Source organism: Saccopteryx leptura, chromosome 9 (assembly GCF_036850995.1).
Source record: "Saccopteryx leptura isolate mSacLep1 chromosome 9, mSacLep1_pri_phased_curated, whole genome shotgun sequence".
NCBI classification, from domain to species: Eukaryota; Metazoa; Chordata; class Mammalia; order Chiroptera; family Emballonuridae; genus Saccopteryx; species Saccopteryx leptura.
In genome coordinates, this window is record NC_089511.1 from 33102472 (window position 1) to 33128576 (window position 26105).

General features: G+C 55.3%; 1 protein-coding gene across 1 annotated transcript; it reads right to left on the minus strand.

Moving 5' to 3' along the window:
• Positions 1–1787: 1787 nt before the first annotated feature.
• On the minus strand, positions 1788–25798 carry SLC38A8 (solute carrier family 38 member 8). The gene is made up of 11 exons (XM_066349466.1): positions 25562–25798; positions 24978–25162; positions 20868–21066; positions 17797–17938; positions 16519–16620; positions 12702–12759; positions 7608–7722; positions 6116–6263; positions 5509–5717; positions 4148–4199; positions 1788–2344 (listed from the first exon to the last, which is right to left on the minus strand). Exons 2-11 carry the CDS (start codon positions 25158–25160, stop codon positions 2251–2253), a joined length of 1302 nt encoding a protein of 433 aa, XP_066205563.1. The 5' UTR covers positions 25161–25162; positions 25562–25798; the 3' UTR covers positions 1788–2250.
• Positions 25799–26105: the final 307 nt, after the last annotated feature.

Consider the following 26105-nt stretch of genomic DNA (forward strand, 5'->3'; position numbering starts at 1 on the left):
ATTAAAGCGATTCTGCCCCATAGGTCCTTGTCTGGGAGGAGGCCGAGGTCACTGAACACAGTGTGGCAGGTCAAGGTGGGGCTGGACACCAAGGTCCTGTGTCCCCTTCACTGGGTCAGAGTCTACACCTGCAGTCACAACTTCTCACCTCCACCAGCAGCCAGGGTGGAGGACAGAGCATCCATCCCTGCCCATGGGGTCAGGCAGACAAGTTCCCGGCCACCTTGGCCACTGGAGCAGAGTGTGAAGTAGAAAGGAAATGGACGAGGGAATTGAATCCCAAATCGGCCCTGACTCTAACTGTACCTCTCCGGACAGGTGGCCTTGATTTTTCCCGCTTGCTGGGGGAGAAGCTGATTCTGAGAAGAGGTTCATAAACTTCCCAAATCTTGAGACGGCAAAAGGCAGAGCCTCGGTTGCCTTACCGATAAAATGGACAACTTTGAAAACATTCTGTTAAATCAAAGAAGCCAAACAAAGAAAAGGCTAGACCGTGCATGAGTCCATTTATGTGAGATGTCCAGGAGGCAGGTCTGTGGCCGCCGGGGACCAGGGGCGGAGGGAATAGGGAGTGGCTGCTGCTGGTGCAGGTTTCTCTGGGGTAACGTCCTGGAATTAGATATTGGTGATCGCTACACAACTCTGTGCATCGACTAGCACCCACTGAATTACCTACTTGAAAAGGGTGAGTCTTTTGGTATGTGGATTATGTATCTCAAAAGAAATAATGCAGGTGGACGAGCTGGAAAAGAAACCCAAAAAATGGTTTCATCATCAACAACCTCACACGGCCCCATGCACACGACATAACAAGCAGCACCCACCCTGAGGGAGGTGTTCTGGACCATCAGCCCCGCGGGCCCCGCTGGCTCCCACCAGACGACCCCAGGCAGAGGAGGAGCGGCCTGAATCCAGCAGCGTCCAAGACATGGTGCAGGGTCAGTGCCGGCAGTCACAGCGACACGGGGGAGCAGCCGGGGCCCCGTCCGCCTCCCCCCTTCTCCCCACCCCACCTCTTTCCCCCCACCTGGCCCTAGGGCAGGCCCTTGGTCCCCTCATCCTCAGCTGCAGGTGTGACTCTTCCCTGCAGAGCCGGTTTGGGCTCGGAATGGATCTGTGGAGCAAACAGTCCACTTGGCTTCCAGGCAATTCAGGTGCAGCCAGTAGAGGGAAAGAGGGTTCTCCGCGGGGTTCCCTCGCCGGAGCGTGGGCCAGGTGCAGGGCTGTGTGGCCAGTTCTGGGCATTCATCTCCTTGGGCACCTCCTGGTCACAGGCAGGATTTCTGCATTTCCTGTGCCCGGGCCAAGGACCAGCCTGAGTCACCTCCACCCCAGCGGACGTCACCCGAAATCCTTCTTTGGGCTCTCATCCCCTGTGCACGACCTTCGCTCTGTGTCTTTGATTTCAGCACCCCAAAGCACGGCTCTCTGGGCCTCGGCCCCTAGGAATTGAATTGTGTACCCTGAAACATTAAGTTCTAACCCCTGGAATCTGTGAACGTGACCTTCTTTGGAAATAAGATCTCTGCAGATCCTAATTAAGTCACTTAAGATGAGGTCATGCTGAATTAGGGTGGCCCTGTAACACAATGACAGCATCCTGATAAGAAGAGAGAATTTGGCCCTGGCGGGTAATTCAGTTGAACATCGTCCCAAAGCTAGTTCTATCCCCCGTCAGGGAACATGCAGGAACAGATCAATGTTCCTCTCTCTCTCTCTCTCTCTTTTTCTCCCCCTCCCTGCCTCCCTTCCTCTCTCTGTAAAATCAATAAAATAAAATTTAAAAATTTTTAAAAAGAAATCTTTATAAGAAGAGGGAATGTGACACAGATACAATGGAAGAAGGCCATGCGGAGGTGAAGGCAGAGAGTAGACAGGTGTGGCCGAGGAATGCCGAGGGTTGCCCGCAGCCCCACGAGCTGGAAGAGGCAGGAAGAATCCTTTCCCAGAGTCTTCAGAGGGAGCATGGCCCTGCTGACACCTTGACCTGTGACTTCTAGCCACCAGGACTACGAGAGAATCAATTTCTGCTGTTTCAAGCCACTGGTCTGTGGTCATTTGGTAGGGCAGCCCCAGGACACAAAGGCATTCTCCTCACCACTGCACCAGAAACCCTGGAACCAGACGCCCCAGTGAGCAGCCTGGGAAGGCAGAGGTGGCCGTTTCTCCAGTGTCTTTATGATGGAATTACGTTGGTCTCCGGTCTGGGACCAGAGCAGGGAGGCTACTCCTGCTCAGGCGTGGCCGCCCTCACAGAAGCTCCAGGACAGCGGCCACTGTGCTCTGCCCAAAGATGAAGGTGCCAATGAGCACGGACAACACTCCCCAGACCTCCAAGCAGCACCTGCCAAGTCAACAAACCCATGTCAACATGCACATCTCTGGGATTTTGCACAGACAAGCCAAGCACAGGCAAAAAAACCCCCACATTATTTGAAGCCCAGTAGAGGTGCCGATTTGGAAAACATTCAGGATATCCTCCCTTACCTGTAGGGACGGGTTTCTGAAACAGCAGGAAAGTAAGTGCCCAGGGCAATTTTTTAAAAAAAAACTCCATCTGTCATTTTTTTTTTTTTTTTTTTGTATTTTTCTGAAGTTGGAAACGGGGAGGCAGTCAGACAGACTCCCGCATGCGCCCAACCGGGATCCACCCGGCACGCCCACCAGGGGGCGATGCTCTGCCCATCTTGGGGTGTCGCTCTGCCACAATCAGAGCCATTCTAGCGCCTGAGGCAGAGGCCACAGAGCCATCCTCAGCACCTGGGCAAACTTTGCTCCAGTGGAGCCTTGGCTGCGGGAGGGGAAGAGAGAGATAGAGAGGAAGGAGAGGGGGAGGGGTGGAGAAGCAGATGGGCGCTTCTCCTGTGTGCCCTGGCCGGGAATCGAACCCGGGACTCCTGCACGCCAGGCCGACGCTCTACCACTGAGCCAACCGGCCAGGGCCTCCATCTGTCATTTTATAACCTCGTTCCTGCCCAAAGTCTTACCAAAGCCAAAGAAATGGGAGGAGGGGCACACTAGTTTCAAACTCCCTTTCCATGCCTGTTCCTTTTGGTGTGGGGCATGAAGCTCCCGGAAATAATGGAGAAGAAAGCCCTAAGTCACACGCGATCAAACAATGGCGAGGGAACGCGTGCGCAGGAGGCAGAGGTGGCTGGAACAGGCAGCCACCAGGGCCACGTCTCAAGCTTCATAACGTAACCAGAAGAGACGGCGCAGACACGAGACAAGAGGGATAGCAATGAGGTCCTCGCAGAATGGCAGGGCCACCAGAGATATTTCTGGCTCCATTAACAAAGGTCACAAGTATCCGTTGTCATGGAAAGAGCACCTCCAATTAAGCAGCATCTCAGAGCGGCAACACAATAGCGTAAACATCATCCATCCATCTGAAGCGGGGAGAGGAGGTGAACGTGACCGGGGGCGTAGGGCTCCTCAGAGCGGCTCTGATGGCCCAGACCGCCCTGCGGCTGTTCTAGAATTAAACCTATCTTGAAAGCCCATCACTAAAGCTCCTGTGAGCTGGGATCAAGGCACAGAACAAGAGCAGCAGGACTTCAAAGAGTGCTACAGACCATGAGCCAAGGAGGGGCCCCCAGGCCATCAGGGCGGCTCTAAGCCCAAGGCAGCTTTAGAGACGTCCAGAAAAACTCTCCTCAGCCCAGAAGGGAACCAAGCCGAGGAAAAGCCAAGCGTGGGAAGTGACAGACAGAGGCACGGCACCAGCCTGCAGGTGCAACCCACATCCGTGAATGCTGTAACTTAAGAGCTTCTTCTGTACTGGGTTGAAAGGTGGTCCCCAAAATTCACATCTACCTAGAACCTGTGAATGTGACCTTATTTGGAAACAGGGTTTTTGTCAGGAAGATCCCAAGTCCACATAAAGCTCCAACCACAGACCACAACCCTCAGGGCCGAAGGGAAGGCCATACCCAGACTGAAAGGTAACAGGCCATGGAGCTGCTTGCCTGGATTCGAATCCTAGCTCAGGCTCCCTCGCGCAGTGTGGACGTGGCCCTACCCCCGTGGCCAGCAGTGTTCTTATCTGCAGGATGACGGGATCTCCCCAGCCCCTGTACCACCCACATTCCCCTCACTCAGAGCCCCTTCGAATGCCTGAATTGCCCCCTTCCTTGGTGACACTTACTTGACTCGTGGTCCTATGGGTTCAGTGCTGATGGCACAGACAAGGCACAGACCTGCAAAAGAGACGGGGTCACCCAGCTCTTCATTATGGAACCTATGGCAACCCTGAGCTCTCGAGAGCTCAGTGGACACCCAGCAGACCCCTGGGACCTGAGAGGCCAGCAGGACCTTCACTCAAAGTGGCCTCGGGCTCACCCTGCTTGTGCCAAGGTGGCACAGTGTGGTGGCCAAGGGCCTGCTGTGAGGTCCCGGCTCCACATCTCCCTGAAACGTTGGCCTCTCTGTGCCTCAGTCTTACAGATGACAGTGACAGCACACCTGCACGTCAGGTCTCTATGATGATATGTTCAGGGCCAGACTCGGGTCTGACACCTGGGATGAGTTCAACAGCCAGCAGTTGCCGTTGTTTCTCTCTCTCTCTCTTTCATTCTCTTTCCTTTGTTTTTAAAAATAATTCTGCTGGGATCTGAGGCCAGACAGCTCTGCCTGAAGTGCCACGGCATGTCCCCCATGCCAAACCTATCCGGGCCAGTCCTTCCCAGCATGAGAAACAGCTGGAGCAACGGCCCCACCCAGAGCATGCGCACCGAGCCCAGCTCAGTACGTGTCAGGCTGCAGATGAGCAGGACAGAAGCAGCAGCCCTGGACCAGGAGCCCAAGGGAGGAGGCGATCCGCCTTCAACACTGTCAGGGTCAGAGTCAAGGCCAGGGGCAGAACGGGGCTGGGGCAGCCGCCCTGAGCGCCAGCAGCCCGTCTGAGGCTGAAGGGTCTTCAAAGGTGATGGAAGTGTGGCCCAGAGGCCGAGGCCTCCTTACCGGTCCCGCTAACCCTCAGGACATGTCGACATTCACTAACATCGGAAAGGTTTCCTAAGGGATTGTTAGACACTGTGTTTGCCTCCCAGGTTGGGGGTGGGGTGGGGACAAAGTGGGACAAAGATTTCATGGGAGACCTTTAAACATAAGAATTTCATGTAACCGAACACAGTTTTACATTTCATATAATTGAGCACAGTTTTCAAAAATAAACTCCTGCGGCGAGTGGCAGCAGTGGGAGGTGGGCAACGCTGTGAGGGTGACTCAGGCCGGCCCGTACTGGCCAGGCCCCCGGGAGGCCTCCAGACCTGGGTCTGCCTGTCTGCAGGCAGGGAAACAACAGAGGTCCCAGAGCTGCGTCCATCGAGGGCGACAGAGATGTTTGCTGAGGGACAGTCTGTAAAGGCCCCAGCGCATGCCTGGCCAGGGAGCCATCCTCCCTACAGGGGCTCCTGCCCTCCAGGACCCCGACTCTCACATGGGGGCTCCCTGCCCAGAGGAGCGTGGAAGTCCAGCAGGCAGGAGGCCCGGGAAGCGGCGCCTCACCTGGGAAGGTGAAGATGAAGAAGGAACTGATGCCGCCGATGATGCCGATGATCTGGCTGAGGTCCGGCAGGAACAGGGCCGTGGCGAGCGTCACGGTGACCCACAGGGCAGTCAGCAGCATGCGGACCGCCAGCCCCGAGGGGTCGGCCAGGGCCCTGGGCCCACACGCCTGGCAACAGCTCCTCCTCCAGAAATCCTGCATCACCGACCTGGAGGCCACGCCAGCACGGGCACACATGGGCATACATGGGTTCCCGGGGCTCCAGCCCTTGTTACCTGCCTGCCATTGACCTTAGAGTCCCCTCCCGATTGCCCTGCACGCCTGGCAGGGCTCCTGTTCCACCAGGGGCTTATTCCCCAGGTACCACGCCAGCCCTCCGGTGAGTCAGTCCATGTCAGGCCACACAGTGGGTGGCCAGGGGGTGCTCCAGAGCAGGCTCCAGCCCTGATGCTACTACCTGGTGATGCCGGGCCAATTACCTAGTTATCTGCCTCCATTTACTCCTCCGGAAACAGAGACGACGGCCGTCCCCACAACACACCCACTAGCAGCGCCTGGCACCTGCTAACCGTGATGTGTGTCAGTTGCCCACCGAGCCAGCCTCACCTCCCCAGGAAGAGCGCAATGGGGTAGACGGTCACAATGGAGACGGCGAACAGGACTCGGGCGATGATGATGACCCCGTCATTCCCTGGGTAGGACATCAAGATGTCAGCAGAAACCTCGGTCCCGAAGGTCAGGAAGCCATAGACACCTGGGAGGCAGGAAGGGCGGACGCCAGGAGAGCTGCTCAGAAAATGCTGTGCCCCTCCCCACTCTGACACACTGACGGCATCCGGCTTCTACCGCCGCTAAGGTTTTCTTCTAGGTGACGAAGGTTCTGAAAGAGCTCTCTGCTCTGCCATTTCCCAAGGCTTTCCTGTTCTCAGCCTATGTGATACTCTGTTCTTTGGCCTCAAAACTCCCGCTGAGCAACACTATTGCTAACCCTCCTTTCAAATGGCTCACCAGTGGTCTGTTTAGGGAGTGGGCTTGACAGGAAGCGCACAGCACTCTGAAAACTGTATCAATGCCTTCCATGCCCCACCCATCCCACTCTGACAGCACCTTCTAAGTGTGCTGGCCATGCACCCATTTTCCTGATGGGAAAAACCAAGACCCAGGGTGTCAGTGATTGCCGGAATCACACAGACAGCTAGTTACCAAAGATCCAGACCCAGCGCACCAGGACCCTTGCCTGCAACACCAATGCTGCCTCTCACGTCCTGGTCACCTGCCCTGTCCTGACATAACAATCTCTGGCCAAGAGCTATGGCTCATTTTGGTCCCATGATCCTGCTGAATCTGAGCCATCTAGAGGTGACTCTCAATCACTGGGTCATGGCCTTCTGATCCAGGGGCCACAGACTGACAGGTACCTCCCTTGCTGGGGAGGGGTCACCCAGCAAGTTTCTTGAAGCCATGGTGCCCAAGGCACCTGACACATTCCCTGTAGCCCAAGGGCTTTCCCGGTTAGTGGTTCTAATAGGCAGACGAAAGAGTGAGCCTCTGGGCATGAGGAAGGTGCCCAGAAGTCAGCATGGGACCTGGGCTGTGCCATGGGCATGCTGTGTGACCTTGGACACATCACAGCCCCTCTCTGAGCCATACTTCCATTACCTTTGAAGACCCTTCTGCCTATAGCACAGATTTGTGGGTACCCAAACCTGTTGAGTCCATGAAAGCACTTTGTAAATTGCTACCCAGATGTAATGCTTATGATGACCATTATTATCGACGTCTGATAAGACAGCGGCAGGTGGGGGGAGGGACACAGAACAGGGGCTTTGGAGATATGCTCGGCCAGGGTTAGGGTCACAGCTTTGCCATGTCTAGTTTGGAGAGCTTGGCCAACCCATGAAAGTCCTCTGAGCCTCAGTTTCCTCACCTATGAAATGGGAACTCTCCTACAGGGTGTTACAGATTAAGTGAGCAAAGGCACTCAAACTGCATAGCGCCATGCCCAGCATACTGTAAGCTCTCTCTAAATACTTGCCATTATTCCCATAACTCCTGCTGACCCTTTCCCAGCTGCTGGGTGCTTCAGGTAGGGCCTCACCTGTCAGCGAGTAGACAAGGCAGCAGGCCAGCAAGGACAGCACGGAGACCAGGGCCCAGTGCGACAGGCTCCGGTTGCGCATGCTGCAGTAGATGGAGACAGCAGCTTCGTGACACTGGAAGACAGAGGTGGGGCGCCATGGGGCCAGCTGGGCATCAGAATCGCCTAGAGCAGGGGTCTCAAACTCGGGCCTGCGGGCCGCATGCGGCCCGCCCACCAATTTTGTGCAGCCCGCAGACTGGCCCGCGCATGTGGCACGCGGGTCCGAGTTTGAGACCCCTGGCCTAGAGCAATCTAAAAAGTGTCAGTGTCCCAAAATACAGGATACCACCCAAATATTCATCAACCGTAAAAGGCATAAGTCAATTGCCAGATATTCCTATGGTGGAATAATACATGGCAATGAAGAAGGATGAACACGTGACACACCCCAATAGGAAAGAACCCCTTTTGTTTTGCAAAAGAAGCCAGACACAAAAGAACATTTCCATGTAAGTGAAGTTCGAATTACAAGCCAAACGAGGCAGAGCAGGGGCATCCTGGGCGTGTAGGATGTTGAGCAGCATCCCTGTCCTGGAGCCACTAGATGCCAGGAACACCTGCCCCCAGTTGTTACAGTCCAACCTGTCTCCAAATACTGGCAAATTTCCACTGGGGGGAAAAGGAAAACTCACCCCTAGCCAAGAACCACCACTTTTGGTGACAGAAGGCAGAGTAGTGGAAAATGTCATAAGGGAGCCTTCCATGGGGGCTAAGAGTGTGCTATATCCTGACTGGGGTGATGGTTACAATGGGACTACGCATAACTTATGATTTCTATATTTTATATGTACCGATTATATTGTCATAAAAGTTTTAAATATAAAACGCATCTAGCCAATGCCAAGAGCTCAGCTGTGATGGGGACCTTGTTTACCTGGGGCGGGTCCTGGACAGTGTGTACAAGCATCCCAGGAGCCCCTGACAGGCAGGCAGGGTCGAGTAGCGCCCCTGCATCTCGACGTGCCCTCTGGGTTCCGGCCTCTTCCCAGGCTCCTGAGACAAGGTTCCCACTCTCACGACCACGTACTCGCTCACTTCTGATCAGAACCAAACGTGCTAATCTACATCTACCCTCTCTCCAGGCTCCTCGAGAGCCACACCCCTCTCCCTCACTGAGCTCAGTCCAGCCTGTCCCTCTGCGGTGCCTCGGGGGACCTTTCTCCAGCCGTTTCCTCCACCTGGGATTCTCTCCTGGTCAGCCAGCTCCTCCTCATCCTTTAGGAAAGCGTGCCAGCTGGGCCAAGCTCCTCTTTCATGTCCCCACACCCCCTGCACCCCATGAGCAAGGCTGGGTTTGCTTGTTTGGCATCTGGCCATCAGAGCCATGACAGCAAGGACCACATCCTCCTCACTCATGCCCAGCAGGGAGTCTGGCCCACAGCTGAAGAATGCTCCAGGGGTTACTCATTTACCCATCTCTTGAAATAACCCACCCGGCCACCACGAGGCTGCCCTCTACCTAGCCCTTGCTCTCTGGCACTCAAATGCTTACCAGGCTGACACAGTGCAAGTCTGGGGTACCACGTAAACTAGCCCAACACGGTCCCTGCCCTCATGCAGTGCACTTTTGGGAGGGGCTGGGAGGCACTGGCCTCAGTCCTCCCCGTTGCAGCTGCTATGGCAGCAGCCAGCCCCGGATGATCTCACACCGCCCCTAGGGACCCTCAACCAAAGGGCAGCGGAACATCGTGGATCAATGCGCCCAAGTCCTGTCTTCCAAACTCAGAAATAGGTAAAATGCTGAGTGGTGGCTGGATGGAGTCCTGCCCTTCTTTCTCAGTCCTAACACTCCTGGGTTGCATTTCTCTTGGTTTTATAGGGGAAACACTGCACGCCCCCTGGTGGCGGGGCTGCCTGCTGGAACAGCCTGTGGGACGGTGGCTGTCTGCGTGCAGGCTCACTACCCACTCAGAGATGGGTGCAGAGCAGGGGCCCCGCATGTACTGGCTAAGAGGTGGAGACCAGCCCTGGCCGGTTGGCTCAATAGTAGAGCGTCGGCCTGGCATGCAGGAGTCCCAGGTTCGATTCTCGGCCAGGGCACACAGAAGAAGCGCCCATCTGCTGCTCCACCCCTGCCCCTCTCGTTCCTCTCTGTCTCTCTCTTCCTCTCCCACAGCCAAGGCTCCATTGGAGCAAAGTTGGCCCGGGCGCTGGGGATGGCTCTATGGCCTCTGCCTCAGGCGCTAGAATGGCTCTGGATGCAACAGAGCAATGCCCCAGATGGGCAGAGCATCGCCCCCTGGTGGGCATGCCGGGTGGATGCCGGTCGGGCGCATGCAGGAGTCTGACTGCCTCCCCGTTTCCAACTTCAGAAAAATACAAAAAAAAAAAGAGGTGGAGACCAGCTGAAGAACAGATAAGTAAACGGTGGCAGTAGAATACGACTCAGCCATGAAAAGGAACAGAGAATGGAGTGCTGACACACTACAACACGGACGAGCCTCAGGAACACGATGCTGAGTGAGAGACGCCGTCACAAAGAACCACGTGCCATTGGATTGCATTGATCTGGGATGTCCAGAACAGGCAGATCCGGAGGCAGAACGGAGACTCGTGGTTGCCGGGGGGGGGGAGGGGGGGGGGGGGCTGCGGGAGGGACGCGGGGGTGGGCAGCGACTGGGAACAGGTACAGGTTTCTCTTGGGGTGACGAAATGTTCTAAACTTGACTGGTGATAGTTACACAACTCCGAGAACATCCCAAACGCCAGTGAATTTTACACTTTAGATGGATGAAACTTATATGAGTTATATCTCAATAAAGCTGTTTGAAAAAAACACCCCACAACAGAGAATGCCGGTTGGCCAGGGTGGCTGGGAGCAGAGCCTGCACCCCACCTCTGCTCCCTGGGGGACCCTCAAGCCAACTCTGTGCAGGCTGGTGGGGGTGCTCCGATGCTAAATGTGGGGGTGGTGTTTGAGCCAGGTCAGAGCCCCTGATGACAGGACAACCTCCCCTTCCCCACACAGCCCCATCAGCCTGCCCCCACCCTGCTTTCCTACCATCATCTACATCTACTCTCCTTCACCCCCAGATCTCTGACTCTTAGGTCCTGGCAGCCCCACCTCTGGCCCCCTTGCACCCTGCAATTCACATCTTATTCCAACTCCCCATGGCTACATCTGTGTCCCTGGAAACCTCAGCCCAGGCCTCGGTTGCTAGGAGAACTGAAGGAGGGAGCCCAGGCAGAGGTGAGGGGGGCGCCCCCTGGTAAGCATCTGAAAAGCAGCCCCCCCACCCCACCCCGTGCGAGCCTGTCACACCATATGGTGCTCGGGCCCTGGAGACAGCGGTGGTTCAAGCACAACAAACAGCTGACAGCAGAATCACTGCTTTCAATCTTTCAAAATATTGGGTGTGCAAGAAAAACACGTGAGAAATTCCTGTAAACAGCTTGCTAAGCCCCAAAAGCAACACCAGCAACTCATTTCTAAAGAAAAGAAATGGAAATGTTTCAGGATTTTTTTTTTCCCTAAAAAATTGTTTCTCAAAACGCAAGAGGAGAACAGAAACGGGAGCTAGCTGATGAACAGGGGAAGGAAACACCCCAGTTCGGAAGCTGAGATGCTGTCACTCCTGAACCGCTTTCAACCCTGCCAACTGGATTTTGCTTTGAGTTGGTTTCATTACTGGTGTGGTGGGTAGGCTTCTGAGAGAGAGGCAGATCTTCCCTAAAATAAACAAGGAAAGAATGAAGTACGCTGCCACCTGCTAGGAGCCAGGAAATCTCTGAGAGAGACTGGAAGGCAGGGAGCAGAGCCCACACTCTCCACTGTCCCCCCAGCTCCCCCCGGGGCACCCACCTAGCAGAGCCCACACTCTCCACTGTCCCCCCAGCTCCCCCCGGGGCACCCACCTAGCAGAGCCCACACTCTCCACTGTCCCCCCAGCTCCCCCCGGGGCACCCACCTAGCAGAGCCCACACTCTCCACTGTCCCCCCAGCTCCCCCCGGGGCACCCACCTAGCAGAGCCTACACGCTCCACTGTCCCCCCAGCTCCCCCTGGGGCACCCACCTAGCAGAGCCCACACTCTCCACTGTCCCCCCAGATCCCCCCGGGGCACCCACCTAGCAGAGCCCACACTCTCCACTGTCCCCTCAGCTCCCCCTGGGGCACCCACCTAGCAGAGCCCACACTCTCCACTGTCCCCCCAGCTCCCCCCGGGGCACCCACCTAGCAGAGCCCTTTACAGCTCTGCAGCCCCCCCCCCCCCCAGCTAGACCGCCCTCCCCTTCGCCTGGCCGCCTCCTACACATTCTTCAAGATGCCTTTCAGACATCAGTGCATGAGAAAGGGCGTCTCTGAACCTGCCCCACCCAGGGCTACATCAGCAGCCCCCCAGCCGGACTGCACACACAGAACCCATTCTCACTCCATGGCAGGGGTCCCCAAACTTTTTACACAGGGGGCCAGTTCACTGTCCCTCAGACCGTTGGAGGGCTGCCACATACAGTGCTCCTCTCACTGACCACCAATGAAAGAGGTGCCCCTTCCGGAAGTGCGGCGAGGGCCAGATAAATGGCCTCAAGGGAGCTGCATGTGGCCCGCGGGCCGTAGTTTGGGGACGCCTGCTCCATGGCTTTGTATCAGAAATTCTGTCTCTCCTGTCCCATACTGTCACCATGCAGCCACCATCAGCCCTCCTAGCCTCCCGAGGCAGGGTCTTTCTCTTCCAAGGCCCCTGGGGCAGAAATCCATCTGGCATTCTGCATGAGGAAGTGGACAATTCCAGGTGTCCGGGCATGGCGACAGTCCTGGGAGGACTCTGCAGAGGAAGGGACAGGTGCCGAATCCCCACTCTCTACTCTGGACCCAACAGATAGGACGCTGCTGGTGGCTGCCAGTGGGGGCTGGGTTCCCAAGTTCAGAGGCAATTCACACCCCACTGAGCCCAGACTCCAACGCACATGTGCTGTCTCCAGAAGACAGCCCATCCCATCTGAGAACAAGTCTTCAAACCTCTCTCCCCTGACAGGGAGGCCACACTCAAGGGAGCAGGGAGTCACCACAGCCTGCAGACGCCTCTCTCTTCAACACAGACATGCAGGTTACCTGAAATCCAAAGCAGATGGTCGGGAAGACGCTAAATACGGAAGTCCAGGAGGAAGGACTGCAAATAGATGAGAATAGGTGTTTATTACAAAAAAAGTTTAATTCAAAACAACCTTCAACTTGAAGATGAGTTTTAAACAATAGCGGGAAGGTGTAGCTAAACATGACTGTAAAATATGTTTTAAATTATTGCACCCACTACCAGGCTCGGGGGAAATGGAAAAGGATGCGTGTTCCGTGCTGCACTTTCTCAAGACATTTGTGCTGACATTTCACTGACTCGATGTTCTCCGCGCAGGCAGAATTTGGAAAGGGCATGACTGACAGGAATTTCCAACCTCTCCCTGAGGCTGCCTGTTCCTGGTGAGGTTAGGGAGTGGGAAGCACAGGCAACATTCATCAGAAAGACCCCCAACAGTGCAAGGATGGTTTGACTTCCATCCGTCTGAGCTGCCTAAAGGGACTGAGGTGTGCACGGGGCAGGATTTTCAGGATAGTGGTCCTCCCACCTCCTTTGACAAGCAGCGCGCTAGGTGCCAGCATCCAGCACCTTTGGGGACACATAGTGGAGAGGGGCATAAACAACACCTGCTATAGAATCCGGGTCCCCTGGCTGTGGCAGAATAATAGCCCCCAAAGAGGTCCATGTTCTCATCTCAGGAACCTGTGAATAGGTGACCTCATGTGACAAAAGGGGACTCTGCAGATGTAATTAAAGGGAAGGACTTGAGATGGGGAGATTATCCCTGCTTGTCTAGGTCCACATGCAGTACACAGATCCATGAAATCAGAGAACCTTTCCAGACTGTGGTCAGAGGGAGCCGTGACTACACAGGAGGGACAGAGAGAAGCAAGCGGCTGGCTTTACAGATGGAGGCAGGGCCACGAGCCAAGGAGTGTGGGTGTTCCCCAGTAGCTGGAAAAGGCCAGGAAATGGATTCTCGCCTAGAGCTTCCAAAAGGAATGCAGCCCTGCCCACACCTTGATTTCAGCCCACGGAGATTCATGTTAGACTTCTGGCCTCCAGAGCTAGGAGATAGTGAATCTGTGAGGTTTTAAGCCCCCGAATTGGTAGTAATCTGTCACAGCAGCCACAGGACACATACACAGGGGCATCTCCCATTCTGCGCTGGGAGCTGGCTGACTCTCAACTCTGGATGCCACCCACAGCGCCTCCCCAGCAAGCCGACTTCCCCGGCTTTCCTCGACAGCACTGTCCCCAACGCCGGGCTTCCTGTGCACAGCTAGGAGCAGAGTGCCCATGTCTGCCTGCTCCATCCACCTGCCTGCGCCCTCAGGGCCCCCCTGTGCTATCCCCTCCGGGACTTGAGAAGAGGCAGTCTGAGCTCCAGCACAGGCTGAGTCCCCAGAGCACAGGGCCCCTCCCTCCCCCAGACCCGAGGCTGTTGACAAGCAGTGAGCCCGGCCCTCTCCTTGGTGGCTTTTTCTTCTCTAAGGGATGGTCCGTCAGCAGAAACAGCGGCTGGCGCCTCTGTCCCCCTTAGCTCCTGCCCACTCCTCTCCTCCCCTCCCCTCCTCAGAAGCATTCCTTCCTGCCTCCTTCCCTCTCTCTGGGACCCAGTGCACCTGGACCTTCACCCCCAATCCTGCTCTGACCAAGTAACCTCACTAGCAGCCTCCATGGCCAAATCGATGCCCAGGACTCGGTCCCATGTGACCCAGAAGCAGCCTTTAGCAATGATCACACTCACTTTCCTAAAATTTTGTGCACCGACATCTCAGATCCACCTTCTTTACCTTCTATCCTGGTTGAATAGTGACTCCCCCAAGTTTATACCCACTGGGAGCCTCAGAATGAAGGCTTATTTGGAAATAGGGTCTCTGTAGATGTAATTAGTTAAAGAACAAGTTGAGTGCTCATGCAATGACTAGTGTTCTTCTAGGGAGAGAAAACCGCCACCCGGGGAGAGGCCGTGTGGCGAAAGGGACAGAGACTGGAGTGGCGTGTTCATCTGTCTGTCAGCCACGGACCACAGGCAACTGCAGGGGCTGGGAGAGGCAGGAAGGACCCTCCCCCAGAGCCTTTGGAGGGAGCTCGTCCCCGCACACCTTTACTTGGACTTCCGACCTCCAGACCTGAGAAAGGACACATTTCTACCCAGGTTTGTGGTCATTTGTCCCAGCAGCTCTAGGAAGCTAGCACATCCTCCTGACTGCCCACCCCTCCTCCCCCTTCCCCAGCTCCTCCCCCTCCCCCTCTCCCTCCTCGTGCCAGACACAGTGCTGTGCGTTCAGAGAATGGTTCTCCCCGGGCTCCTGACTGTAAATGCCATCTGTGGGCTGACACTGACCACATGTCTCCCTCCCGCCCAGGCCTCTCTCTCTCTGAACTCCAGACACACAGGTCTGACAAACTGCCCAACATCCTCACTTAGACGTTTCAAAGCCGACTCCAGCTGTACACCTCCCACCCGTCCTCCTCCCCGAGCCAGCCGCTCCTCTCTGTTTTATCCATCCGAGGAAATGGCACCGTCAGCCTCCCCAGGGCTCGGGCCCAAAGCTCAACATCACCCTGGACACCTCTCTCTCACATTCCACTTCCAATCTGTCGGCCAGGAGGGACCACATAATTTGCAGGGCCCATTGCAAAACAAACATGTCGAACCCTTGTTCAACAACAATTAAGAATGTTGGAGCCCTGGCCGGTTGTCTCAGTGGTAGAGCGTCGGCCTGGCACGCAGGAGTCCCAGGTTCGATTCCTGGCCAGGGCACACAGGAGAAGCGCCTATCTGCTTCTCCACCCCTCCCCCTCTCCTTCCTCTCTGTCTCTCTCTTCCCCTCCCACAGCCAAGGCTCCATTGGAGCAAAGTTGGCCCAGGCACTGAGGATGGCTCTGTGGCCTCTGCCTCAGGCACTAGAATGGCTCTGGTTGCAACAGAGTGATGCCCCAGATGGGCAGAGCATCACCCTCTGGTGGGTGTGCTGGGTGGATCCCGGTGGGGCGCATGCAGGAGTCTGTCTGACTGCCTCCCCATTTCCAGCTTCAGAAAAATACAAAAAAAAGAGAAAAAAAAAAAAGAAAAGAGGAATGTTGGAATGCCCTGGCCGGATAACTCAGTTGATGAGAGCATTATCCAGATATGCCAAGGTTGTGGGTTTGATCCCCAGTCAGGGCATATAACAAGAATCAACCAGTGAGTTCAGTAATAAGTGGGACAACAAATCGATATTATTCTCTCTCTCCCCTTTCCTTCAAATCAATAAGTTAAAAAAAATGTTGGGGATGGTGACAGCATAGCGTTAAACCAAATATGAGGCCTTTCTAAGCAGAAGGCCCTGGGTGACTTCATAGGTCACACACCGGTGGAGCTGGCCTGTCACCAGCTGATCTGATTTCAAGTCCCTGCTGCGCTCAAAACGCTACGGTGGCTTCCCAGCTAAACCCGAGTCCTCACCGAGGCTCCGTGTCCCCACAGGACTCCCAGCCGGCCCCCCTGGTGGCCTCACTCAGGCTGGGCAGGCCACACGGTCTCTGCGCATCCCTGTTCCCTCTGCCCCCGTTCCACTGCCTCCAGGCTGCAAAAGCCTCGGAGGCCCAGGGTGGTGTGGAGCTTAGTGTTTTTCTGTCCCTGGGCCTGTCCCGGTCCTCACTAACAACAACTGTGTCCATTCTGAAGGAGGAAAGGGGCCTTGGCTGGGCCCTTTTTACACCAGAGACACAAGGGCTTCACAGAGAGGAGCCAGGACTCTGTGCAAACTATGGCAGAGGGTGGGTGGGGCAGGGAGGGAAGCGTCCTCCCTTCAAGGGTCCCCTGCAGCGCCCCAGGAAGCCAGGAAAGGCAACCCTCAGACTCACCTCAGCGCAGGGCGAGTCTCACGCACCAGGCCCGGGGGCCCGAGGTAGTATTGCACCATGATGACCAGGGCCAGGTAGCAGGCGGCCAGGGTGCCTAGGATGCTGACACACAGATGACGCGTGACCATAAATGCAAGGGGACACCAGCCCATTCGCCAGCTAGAGCCTGGGAGCCACACAGACTGGGGTCTGAATGCCATTACCCTGAGCCTTGATTTCCTTATCTGCACAATGGGGACAGCAGGAGGACCATTTCGGGCATGACTGTCCTCAGGCCCAGAGGTCAGATTGGTGGAGTTCCTAACGGGACAGTCACCTGCGAGGCTGTGATGGTTACCGCCCCCCCTCAGGAACAGCAACAGCCTCATTGATTGGAATCTAAGTCAGGACACCAGCTGCGGTGGAGGGGGACCACATGACACAAGAGCCTGTGGCGGGCTGGGGGCACCTGGCAGGGAAGGGGCTCCAGTGTCCTGCCCACTCTGTTTGCAAGGTAAAAAACTGCTGCTCTGAACACAACAGGAAACTCAGGTTGCAAATTTGCATGAATTCTTTGGCCAGACTTAATTTTTTAAAAAATATACGTAAAGCCACAGACCACAAAATGAAAAAGAGTATGGGCCCTGGCCAGTTGGCTCAGTGGTAGAGCGTCGGCCTGGCATGCAGGAGTCCTGGGTTCAATTCCTGGCCAGGGCACACAGGAGAAGCGCCCATCTGCTTCTCCACCCCTCCCCCTCTCCTTCCTCTCTGTCTCTCTCTTCCCCTCCCGCAGCCAAGGCTCCATTGGAGCAAAGTTTGCCCAGCGCAGAGGATGGCTCTGTGACCTTTGCCTCAGGTGCTAGAGTGGCTCTGGTCGCAACAGAGCGATGCCCTGGATGGGCAGAACATCGCCCCCTGGTGGGCGTGCCGGGTGGATCCCGGTTGGCTGCATGCAGGACTCTGTCTGACTGCCTCCCCGTTTTTGGTTTTGGAAAATACAAAAAAAAAAAAGTGAAAAAGAGTATGTCTGTGTGCACAGGTGTGTGCATATAGTCTGCACTTAACTAAATGTCAGCAGCAGGCTGTGTCATTATGGTAGTTTTCTTTTTTGCTTATCGATATTTTCCACCACACATATATATTACTTGTATAATTTTTAATTTCCTCCTCTCCAAATGGGAAGGCCGATGCTAACAGCCCCTGTATCAGACGTGGGCAGAACCCCCCCCCCCAAACACCAACCACGCTGGGACCCAGGCGAAGCCGCGGCCACGCCAGGAAGCATCCGCAGCCTCATACCTCGTGTATTTCTGGACCCCAATCTCCCTCGGGGAGGACAGGGGCAGGATGACCAGCACGGAGAGCAGGGTCAAGGTGAAGCGCTGGTCGGTGTACCAGGGCTGCAGGGCTGGCGGAGCACCGGGCAGCAGGAAGTCACACACTGGCAGGAGGGCGGGAAGGAGGCGGGGGTGGCGGTCAGAGCCCTGGCCACGAGCTCCCAGCTCTTGGGCCCTGCTAGGGCTCACCACGGGCACTAAGTCAGCCCTGGGAGGCTAAAGGCATGGGACAAGCATAATGGGGCACCTGTCACATTGTGCCACCACAGAGAAAGGAATCTGGCTGCAGGAAGTGATTCCCTAGACGTTCCCTGAGCCCCTGCCAGCCAGGCACTGCTTTCAGAGCTGGGATCCAGCAAACAGCACAGCCTTACCCTGGAAGCCCCTGGGCCCTTCTGTTCTTGTAAAAGATCCTTTTTGTTTCCGCTCAGGAGCTCAGTGGGTGTTTGGGGCTCGCTGGGGCCTGGAATGGCATTTTGGCACAGGTGCTGGACAGAGCCACTGTTTTAAACTACCCTGAACGGTGGCCTGGAGGGCCCACGTGGTGACCTGGCCATGAACAGGGAGTGAGGAGACGGGGCAGGGCTGAGCTGGCCACTTCTGCTCCACATGGGACTGGTCGGGGAGGGCTGGTCTAGATGCTTGATGGCTCTTCCCACACCAGGTGCCTGGTGGGAACACCTGGGCCTCCCCTGCAGACCTGGGGCCTCTCCACAAGGACCCCTCAGCAGCCTCGTCCCATGGCAGCCAGGGGCTCCCAGAGACCAAGGCAGAAACTGCCTGTGCTCCTGAAGGCCAGGCCTGTGACTGCCATGGTGTCACATCTCCATACTCTGCTGAGCCACGCGGTCACAGAACCCACCCCGGGGCCGTTCTATTCTGCCATGGTATGGTGGAGAACTTGGAGTTGGTGTCAGAGGCAAGGCAGATGGGGGAGGGGAGCGCAAAGGGAAGACGGCAAGGTGGCTTGAGGCAGGAACTGTGGGATGCGGTGGCCCCCACAACCCCACTGGGGGGTGGCTGAGAGCTGAGTGCTGTCATTATTACCCTTTCTTTGTTCTCACCAAATGCTCATTAAAGCCAGCCATGCGAAGAAAAAATGCCTTATGAGAATAGCTTGTTTCTATTGAAATGACACAAAGGGACAGTTCCACATTGCAGTCATTGTATCACGTGGGAGGGGACAGCAGGCGTTCAGGGCCAGGGATACCAGGAGGATGCCTGCACCAAAGCTGCACAGAGACCTCGGTGAGTGGCAGACCCAGCGTGGCGTGGGGCGGGGTGCAAGCCCTTCCCTCCATCTGGGGTTTCTTCAGCCAGGAAACCCCAGCTCTGACATCAGGGCTACAGCGGCTCCTCCCTGCACCCGCACTTTCTAGGACATTCCTCAATGTCCTCAGTACCAGTCACTTCCAGTCAACTCAGCTGTACACAATCCACTTAGTGGCTTCCCCAACCTCTATTCAGTCCTCCTCCAAGAAGCCTGGACCTGCTCACAGAAAGACACTCCCCAAACGCCTAACCAGAAGCACGCACACGGTGCTCTCTCCACCCCACTCATCCACCCGGAGCCAGGTGGCCTGTGTCCCCACCCCCCTACTCAGCACTCTCATCGCTCCAGGCTCTCCGCTACAAAGCCTGAATGCAGCTCAAGAATCCCCCTCCTCACAGCAGCTCTGCCAGCTGACCCGAGCTGAGCTGAAACTGACACGACCTCCACCTGCCACTTGGAAGCAGGGCAGTTTTGTCCCCATTTACCCACCACAAGGCTCAGATCTACCGACCTCAATGCTTCTTGGGATGAGAGCTGTCCCAAAACATAGCTGACAACGGCCCAGAACCAGGGACCTTTTCATTCATGGTTCAGGTGACAGAGAGGACAAAGAAACAGCAACATGGTAAACTGAAGTCTAACCATGTCAATAACTACATTCCAACTAAGTCTGTCTGAACTCATCAAGATGATACAAAGCAAGACCTGACCATATGCTATCTACAAGAAATGCTTTTTAAAACTCGTCACAGTTGGGTTCTCAGTGAATGCACAGGAAGAGAAATACCGCATAAACGCTAATCTTAAGACAGCTGGAGCGAGAAGGTTGATTTAATGACAAAGTATTACCAGAGACAAAAAGGAATATTTCATTATAATAAAAGGGTAATTCATGGGTATGTGCCCAACAATGGAGCTTCAAAAACTAGGAGACAAAAATGGACAGGATTAAAGAGAGAAATAGATAAATCTGCAACACAGTTGGAGATTTTAATACCCTCTCTCTCAGACTAACAGAATAACTAGACTAAAAAAAAATTAGCAAGTCTTAATGGACACGCTGGTCAAACCTGTGGACCACCTAGAAAACACTGCACCCAACAGCTGCAGAGGGCACACCCTTTAAGGGCATGAGAAACGCTTACCAAGACAGAGCATGTGTGACCCACAGACGAGACTCAAATGCCAAAAAATTGAAATCACACAATGTGTTCTCTGACCATAAGGTAATTACGGTAGAACCCAAAAGGGATCTAAAAACCTCCCAAATAATTAAAAATCAAACCACACAATGCTAAAACATCCCAAGTCAAAGAAGAAATCACAGCAAAATTTAGCAAATGTTTTGAATGAAACAGAAAGGCAAATGGACCATATCAAAATTAGTGGGATGCAGCAGAAGCCATGCTTAGAGGGGAATTGTTAGTGGGGTGCTAGTGGCCAAGGTGCACGGGGTCTAGGCTCTGACATTCCCACATCCAAGGCATTATAGGTTATCTCTCAAAGGGGCTTCTTTGCAGTTGAGCCCACTAGACTTCCCAGCCACAGCCGGCTCCGCCCCCTGTCATGACTCTCATTGTGCAGGTAACCAGTAATTCCAAGTCTCCCTTCCCCTGGGCATTAGAGCTCAGGGGTGGTCTTGGTCCTGCTGTCTCCCAGGGTCCAGCTCAGGGTCCATGTCCCGTTCAACAACCAGGAGCCCCGGGAGCATAAGGAACACCCAACCCCGAGGCCACTCCACCTCCAGCACAGGTACTTACACTTCTCCAGCTGGTCCCCGATCACCCTTAGGAAGGCCACAGAGATCATGAGCAGGTTGACGATGAAGCAGGCCTCACACAGCTTCCCCATGGCAGGCCCACACAGCCCTCCAACCACGCCCTGGTAGGTGGCCTGGCCGCTGACGGAGGCAGCGTAGCCCAGGATGACCAGCCCGCTGATCAGGAAGACCAAGGAGACCTGCAGAGCAGAAGGTGGGCCAGGTATTCCCACAGGCCGCCACCCCAGTCAGCTGTCCTGAGGGACTTTGATATGGCTCCTTCGGGGGGGGGGGGGTCGTGCCTGCTGAGGTCACAGCTGCCTGGGGCCGGGGTGGCGGGGGCGGCTTCCCTGCCCCAGAGCTGCAGAGCAGGTGGATTGTTGAAACCTCATTGGCTGTCAGTCTGTTCATCTGGGACTCATTCCATTCTGCCCAGTTGGACATGTAAGGGCTCAGAAAGCCGGAATCTAATTGACTGTCCTAAAACTGCACGGGCTACACGTGTAAAAGTGCACCGATCAAAAAGCTACAGAAAACATACCTCTATCAAGATATGGAACATCTGCCTGACCTGTGGTGGCGCAGTGGATAAAGCGTCGACCTGGAAATGCTGAGGTCGCCAGTTCGAAACCCTGGGCTTGCCTGGTCAAGGCACATATGGGAGTTGATGCTTCCTGCTCCTCCCCCCTTCTCTCTCTTTGTCTCTCCTCTCTCTCTCTCTCTCTCTCTCTCTCTCTGTCTCTCCCTTTCCTCTCTAAAATGAATAAATAATTAAAAAAAAAAAAGATACGGAACATCCCACCACGCTCTGAAGTGCCCTCCTGTCCCTTGCCGGTCACTTTCTGCCCCCATCCTGTCCCCAGCAGAAACCACTGGTCTAACAGTTTTCTACTTTCACATATTTTCACATCTGGCTTCTTCCCCTCGGTGTCATGTGAGATCCAGCCGTACCGGAGGCGTCTGTTGTGGCTCCTGTTTTTGCCACAACAAAATCTGTGCCGCTCCATTGTACGGATATGGTCACAACTGCCTCATCCAGACCTCTGCTGAAAGACATCTGGGCTGTTCTTAGTTTTTGGCTACAATGAATAAAGTACTGAGCACTCTGGAACAAGTCCTTCTGAGGATGTGTTTTGTCCTCCTGGACGCAGACTCCGGAGAATCGCAGGATCATAGGATAGATGCATTTTTAACTCAAGAAATTGCCAAACTGCTTTCCAAAGTGTGTGTGCCACTGGACACACACAATGCATAGGAGCCACTGGCTGTATGAGTTAAATGGTTTTGAGTCTCTCCAGGACTGACGACTACCTGTCCCCAAACTGAGAGTGGTCTCCAGGCCCCAACACCCCTCCCACGGTCCCGGGGAACAGAATAATGCATGCGCAGGGAGATGATCAACCAGGATGTGAGGGGGAAGCTGGGATGGTGGTCTTCAGACACAGTTCATGCCCCTGGACAAGCAGATTTGCTCTGTGTTAGTCCCGAAGCCACAACTACAGCTGCTGAGAAGCATCTAATTAAACTTGAAACTTCAGAGTCAGAAGGGACGCATGGCTCCCCCCACATTCCCCACAGCCATTGAAACTTTGCCCACACTGGTTCCTCTGCCTGCCTCCACCCCTCCCCCTTACCTGGGGAACCCCTCTTCTTCCCCTCTCCTCTCCAAGGTCACTTCCTCCAGGAAGCCTCACTGCACTCCAAGGTGCCCTCAACCCCCCGTCTCGGGCTCTGATGGAACCACGCCTTCTTGGGTACACCCGTGCCCATAGAAGGCTGCATGGTGGTCCCCCAGAAGATACGTCCACATCCTCACCTCCAGAACCTGTGAAAGTGACTGACTGGGCAGTCTCTGAGGATGTAATTGAATAAAAAGGGTCTTTGCAGGTGTAATTAAGGACCATCTGGGTGACCCTGAAACCCAACACCAAGTGCCTTATAAGAGACAGAAGAGAAGACTTAAAATGGAGAAGGCTGTGCGATGGCGAAACTGAAGTTAGAGTGATGTGGCCACAAGCCAAGGATTGCCCGGGGCCACCAGAAGCTGGAAGAGGTAGGAAGAATCTTCCCCTAGAGCCTTCAGAGGGAGTGGAGCCTGGCTGACACCCCAATTTCAGACTTCTGGTATCCAGAACCGTGAGAGGCTACATTCCTATATTTTCTAAGCCACTCAGCTTGTGTTCCTTGGTCTGGCAGCCCAAGGACACATGTTTATAACAGAACCTACATCTCAGTAGCTCCTGCCTCTCTCACCCCAGGCTCTAAGCTCAGAAGACTGCGATTGTGTCGATTTTTGCTTACCATTTAGACCCCAGAGAAGTGCCCGACACACAGCACACACTAAGTAGATATTTGCAGAAGAAGGGAAGGGAGGTGGATGGGGACAGGCGGGACAGCAAAGAGCCCTTATCACCTTGTGTCCAGGCTCCACCTCCCCGCAGCTTCCAAGAGAGGGCCCGAGGTTCACTGAATTTCAGCAATCCTCCAATGCTAACGGGGTCACGGTCCAGAGAGACCTCCAACCTCGCAACTCTGGCCTCCTGGTGGTGGGAATGTTTAAATGCTCCCCCAGCTCGTGTTGACACCTTGAAAGGGGACAGGCAGAAATCTTGCTGGCTAAAAGGATGGGAGAGCTGGGGAGGGCCAGTGTGCCCACCAGCCTGATTCCTTTCCTTGTCCAGGGTTTCCAGGTATTCATGTCTCTAGAGTCTAGACCATCCTGCACAACGTGTAAGCCATACCACCAGCAGCAGAAACTGTGTCACTCAGAGCTCGTCAGAAATGCACCGTCTCAGACCTCCCCAGCCCTGCTGAACCAGCGCCTGAACTTCAGCAAGGTGCCCAGGAGATGGTGCCCAGGAGATGCTGCCCCAAGTGTGAGGAGCAGAGACGCACAGCTCTGCCTCTCAGCCCTGCCTGCCACCCCGGAGCGGCCAGCTCTGTGCTTGACCACGCCCCCGCCCCCGCCCCTGCAACCCCGTGGCTTCTCATTCACATTGGAGCTGGAGATGGGGCTTCTTCCTCATTGTTCCGAAAAGGGCAGCCTTCCTGCTGCACGTGTGCAAACACAACTACATTGTCTCTCTCATGCACCTGGACAAGTTCTCCCATTTCCACTGGGGCTCAGCTCAACGTCACCTCCTCAGAGAGGCCTTCTCCGACCATCCGTCACGTGACCCTTCTAATACTACTGTCTGAAATACAGGCAGCCCCCTGGGTTACAAATGAGATACATTCTGTAGCTTTGTCCTTCAATTGAATTTGTATGTAAATTGGAACAGGTACATTTACCTATTAAATAGAACTTAGATGTTTGTCTTAACATAGTATTTACTTTTACCTTTACTCTGTGCATATAATTACTTAAACATTTCCAAACCTACAGAACCTATCTCGTTCATAGCCTGGGGACTTACCTGTACTTTATCTGACTTCCTGTGTCCAGCCCTGTTGCCTACAGACAGTTACAAGGGGACCATTATCAGCTGGCCGCCAGAAAAAAGCATTAGGGATGCCTGTCAAAGAACTGACCACAAAACACAGGGCTTCTATCCGCCAGGAGAAAGAATCTTTGCAAATAAAATAAAGCTGTGCTAATCAGTGGTTCTCCACTGAAGAGGCTCAGCCCCTGGCCTTTCTGGAAAGGGACTCCAGGCTGGGATGCAGCCAGCAGCAGGGGCCTCTGACATGGCAGAGGGCCTGGCCCCGCTCGGTGTGGTGGCGTCACAGCCAGCCTTAGTCCCGACCCGCCCTGCCCACGGACCGAAGCGTGAGGTGTGGAGTGGGGCCCAGCAGGCAGGTGAAGTCCACTGGCCAGCAGTTGCTGTGAGACTGCGTGTTCTCTGCTGTTTCCCGGCTAGAATGTAGGGTTCACTGGGTTCAGGGGTTGTGCCAAGACCCTCCCAGCCCTGGAGCTGGCAGCAGACCTGGGCATGTAGAGGATGTTCTCTGCCCAGGTTAAGTGATCTTCTCCCCTCCTGAGCTCAGCGGGCAGAAAATCAAACCCCACGGATGTAGTTTGTAAGACAGGCAGCTCCGCAGACCCACTGCTGGGGATCCCGCCTGGATGCTGCCCCGGGACACCCCCCCCAAACGCTCCCCAGGGGCTTACCAGCTCCACCAGGAAGGCGGGGAGCACCCCACCGGCCTTGAGGAAGGCCCAGGGGAAGTTAAGCAGGCCGGCTCCCAGAGCGGATTTCAGGAGGATGAAGACGGCGCCCAGTGAGGACAGACCAGAGCTGGCAGTCACAGGCTTCTCCGAAAGCTCTCTGTTTCCAGGGGCCTGTCCCTCCATGGCTAGAAGCAGCAGAGGGGTGGAGAGAGGGGACAGTCTTCGCACTTTGTTCCCAGGTCACAGGCGGTGTCGTTCTCCGGCTGTGACAGGCTTCTCTCCCCAGTTGTCAAGAGTCTCGCATCTGTCTCACTGCCCCCAAGCTGCCATCTCCCTCTCCCCGTGCCTCTGCCCCCCCTCACCTTTCGCCCATCACTTATGGTCCCCATTGCTTTCCACTTCAAGAAATGTCGCCCCTACGCCATCCCCTCTAGCTTTCTGCCCCTGTTTGTGGTCCCCCCCTAATCTTCCATTCAACCCAAGGCCACCGGATGCCTCCTCCGCTCTATGAAACCTCCAGCTCCTTCCTGCCCATCACTGCCCTCACCCTCCACTTCCCACCCCCTGACAGCCCTGGTCCTTACCACCAACTGCAGAGTGTACAGTGAGAGACGGTCCTCGGCCACCACGGACCACAGGGACTCAGGCTCCCTCCAAGTGGCTCAGCTTCATTTCTTGGGCCCGGAGGGGAGGAAGAAAGCAGATTCTAGGTCTTCTGGGGCAGGTAATGAGTCATGAATGAAGGGAGTCCTAAAGAGCATGTGTTTGGGTCATGTCCGAAAACCTATGGGGACAGGGACAGGAAGTCAGGGCCATCTGTCCCAAGAACTTGCAGCTTCTGAGACTTCTGGCCTGGGAAAGGGAGTCTTAAGATTCCCTCTCCTCCCCCAGGGGCGGGGCTTTCCCCATGCAGAGAGGGAGCTCAGCTGGGAGAGGTCAAGGGGGCACACCTGACCTCATGCAGCGACCTGGGCCCGTGTCCGCACGCAGTGCCTCCTCCCTCCGTGCCTTTCTGAGACCTCAAGTCTGGGCGAGGCGGTGGAAAGAGCTTAGAGCTCAGCGTCTGTCACCTGTTAGCAGTGATCTAGTTTCCCATATGCCCGCCTTGCAGGGGAGGCACTGGAAGCT

What these genes read in the sequence shown, in the direction of transcription:
- SLC38A8 (XM_066349466.1), bottom strand. Translation starts at nt 25,160, where the DNA reads ATGGAGGGACAGGCCCCTGGAAACAGAGAGCTTTCGGAGAAGCCTGTG. An exon ending in ATTGCGCTCTTCCTGGGGAG is followed by an intron (nt 5,718 to 6,115) that starts GTGAGGCTGGCT and finishes CGTGGCCTCCAG; the next exon opens with GTCGGTGATGCAGGATTTCT. An exon ending in CCCATAGGACCACGAGTCAA is followed by an intron (nt 2,345 to 4,147) that starts GTAAGTGTCACC and finishes TTGACTTGGCAG; the next exon opens with GTGCTGCTTGGAGGTCTGGG.